Raw genomic sequence first — 3,148 nt, 5'->3', positions numbered from 1 at the left:
TTGTATTTATTTATTCTGCAGCACACTGTATTCACAGTACATTAAGCATTTCCATTACCTAAAATAATTAGGTGATAGGAAGCGAAGTGCTTCCTCTAATTTGCTGTCCTTAAATAAAATTAATGTTGCTGTGATGTTGGGCCCCGGCCATTTGTCTTTTCCAATTATCCACCCGCCCTTCCATCTATTATCTATTCTGATATACGACTCAATTATTTCCTCTGTGCTACGAGCACACGCCACTCCGAGCAGCGCAGGGAGCTGGAGGGGGCCTGTCCCAGCCCACAGACATCCTCCCGTCCCCCCGCAAAACCACCCCCACGGCCAGGCAGGAGGCAGGGTGGGCCGCCTGGGCCAGGCAGGAGGGTCCTGGAAGACTTACACGATGGCGTCCGTGTCCTGGGCGAGCCGGGGTGACGTGCAGCCCAGGATCTCCCCTGGGGACAGTGGTTTGCACTGGGGCACACACACCTTGTACTGGGAGCGCAGCTCCTGCGACGCTGCCTGCGGGAGATGCGGGATCAGCCGGAGAGCAGGGACAGACGTGGCACAGAGAACAGCCAAGGCCGGTGGTCCCTGGCACTGCTGGGGACCCTTGGAGACAGCCCTGGCAGTGCCAGCAGTGACGGCTGTGCCACCTGTTGGGGGCAGCCCCACCGTCACAGAGGGTAACGGTCCCACACAGCCGAGACGCTCAGCGAGGCTCAGCCAACGTATCAATTAAAAGACAAGGGAAAACGCTCGACGCTTCAACAGCCCCGTGTTTAGATAGACATGGCTCAAGAGGCTCATCCATCTCCTCCCGCCCTGCCCAGCCGGCCGTGCAGGGTCAGGCAGACAGACCCGCCGGAGCTTCCCCGGCCGCTGCCGGCACTGCATCAAAACGCCAAGTGCTCCACCGCCTGCCCTGACATTTACAGAGCAGCTCCCGGGGGGGCCAGGGAGGGGTGCTGCCATGAAACATTGATCAGAGTTATTATAAAGTACTTGATCAACATTACGGCGGCAGCACATTATTGCAGCGACTCGTCAGAGGGGAACCGTCGCCACCAGCACCCCGGGGCAGCCGCTCCAAAGCCGGGTGAGGGAGGGATTGAGCCAGGGCCAAGGCTGGGGGGGGAGGCACAAACCCCAGCCCGCACCACTGCACTGCTGGCGGTCCCCAACTCACCTGCCCCGTGGAGACGAACTGGATGGTACTGACGAGGGCCAGGGAGCTGCCTGCTGCGAAGTTGAAGCGAATGGTCTCAAGAAAATGGGCCGCATCGATCTTTATATCCACGAAGACGTAGAGCATCTTCAGCCCTTGCGTGGCATCGATGGGAACTGGTGAGAGGAATAGAGATGGTATGAGTGTGGGGTACACCCGGGGCCCCCGTGAGTCCCCGACTGCTGTCACACGATGCCAGGGAACCAAGTGTCTTGGCAGGGCTCCCTGTGCTGAAACCGCACCGGCGTGGGCAGGCCAGGGTGGGCTGTGCACCCCCTTGCCTGCACTGGCACCCCCAGGCAGGGGGTGCGGATGGGAGCCGTGGAGAGGACCCGCTCATCTCTCGCCAAATAATGGCAGCTTGGGGAATCAATGAACACAAATCTAATTACCCCCGGTGCTAAGAAGCCTGTGTCACCACGATTAAGTGAATAATTAAAGTACACAGAGTCCACATCGATCCACAGCTCCGCGTTCACTTCCCATTTTGGTGCTCTTACCTGATCACAATTAAGTGCAAATTACTCCCTCCCGCAGGGCACGTGGGGCCGGGAGGGAGAGGGCAAGTGCAGCACCAGGACGCACCCTGTCATCAACCACGGGGCTCCCCGCGACAGCGGCTGCACTGAGCCTCTGCCGGAAGCACCCTCAGCAGCCCAAAAGGAGCCCAGCACCCTCTCAGCACCCCGGAGTGCCCCGCATCCCTCCTAGGGCAGTGCAGGCAGGGACCAGGGATGGCAGCAGGGCCGGTGATGGGCAACCTGGCAGTGTCTGCCTGTCCCTGCGAGGAGCAGCTCCAGATGTGAGTCCCATCCCCCGGAGCAGCCCGGCTCTCACACCAGTGCGGCTGGATACGGCCCCTTCCTCCCCTTCCCGCTGTTCATTCATGTCATAGCGGCTACAAACCAGGGGTTTTATACTCCTCGTTCCAGTGCTGCCCGTAACAAAGCACCTAGCACAGATATTTATCGCCGCAAACGCTCAAGCCGACGTGGCTTTCGGGACAGAGTTCTCAACTGGGGAGTCAGTATTTCATACGGAGCCTGATGCAATTCTTCAAACCCATTTATCCGGCCCCATAAATGTCCAGGAGGGCCGCCAGGAGCGCAGCAGGGATGCACGTGCCTGCCGCTCGCTACGGCAATTCTGCCGATCCACCTTAAAATGCAGATCGTCTTATTGTTATTTTTGGGCTGATTCCATCCTGGGTGGACTTCAAAGTTAGCAGCATCTGGGACAGCAGCGCAGTTTCCATGGCAACTGGATCCAGAGTACCGTCCGCCTGGGGAGCACGCAGCCTCCTCCTCCCTTCCCTGCCCAGCCTGCACTGCACCCACCAAGCTGCCTTTCCTGGCCCTGTGCTGCTCCCTGGCCAAGCGGGACCCCCAGGACATCACTCCACCGTCACTCCTGACTCCCCCCTCAGAAGCCTACTGCTGAAGGGTGGGGGGTGAGAGCAGCCCCATCCCCATTGGAGGCCACTGAGTGAGGGGGGTCCTGCCAAGCCACGGTCCCGCTGCCCTTGTTCTCGGGCACAGGGCAGCGATTTTGGGCACTGAGGTGCGTGGCTGGGCATACCCTGCTTTGCCCAAAATCCTGCCCACGGGCAGCTGCCCAGCCAGGAGAACAGAAATCCCTTTGGGAAGGGATTAGCCCTTGGCTCTGAGCTGGCGTCGAGCAGAGCGGGAGCCACCCGGCACGGTGTCAGCAGCACAACTGCAGTGCCACGCGCGGCTGCCCCAGCAGCGCCCCGCGGCCGAGTGTCACCTACTCAGGCAGCTGTGACCGTAGTGCACCAAGAAGTCAGCGCCCAGGGCCCGGGCCGTGTAGTCATCCACGCAGCACGCGCCGTAGGTCACGTCGCCCATCACCACCGCCTCTGCGTCCGTGAACCTGTGGGGAGGCACAAGCGTGAGGGTCACGGCCGGCTGACGGCAC

General features: G+C 60.5%; 1 protein-coding gene across 1 annotated transcript in view; it reads right to left on the bottom strand.

Annotated features, from left to right (window-relative positions):
• The window catches only part of DPH1 (diphthamide biosynthesis 1), a gene marked incomplete at both ends in the record, with an annotated part of 4,026 nt that extends 923 nt beyond the window's left edge, over positions 1-3,103 (bottom strand). Inside the window, 3 exons of the mRNA XM_010146921.1 lie at positions 383-504; positions 1,172-1,326; positions 2,982-3,103. Coding sequence (XP_010145223.1) covers positions 383-504; positions 1,172-1,326; positions 2,982-3,103 — 399 coding nt within the window. The remainder of the gene's footprint in view (positions 1-382; positions 505-1,171; positions 1,327-2,981) is intronic.
• Positions 3,104-3,148: the final 45 nt, after the last annotated feature.

The sequence above is a fragment of the Eurypyga helias genome, unplaced genomic scaffold, assembly GCF_000690775.1.
Source record: "Eurypyga helias isolate BGI_N326 unplaced genomic scaffold, ASM69077v1 scaffold36292, whole genome shotgun sequence".
NCBI lineage: Eukaryota > Metazoa > Chordata > Aves > Eurypygiformes > Eurypygidae > Eurypyga > Eurypyga helias.
Note: the sequence above shows the minus strand (reverse complement) of the source record. Positions and strands in the feature narration are given on the sequence as shown.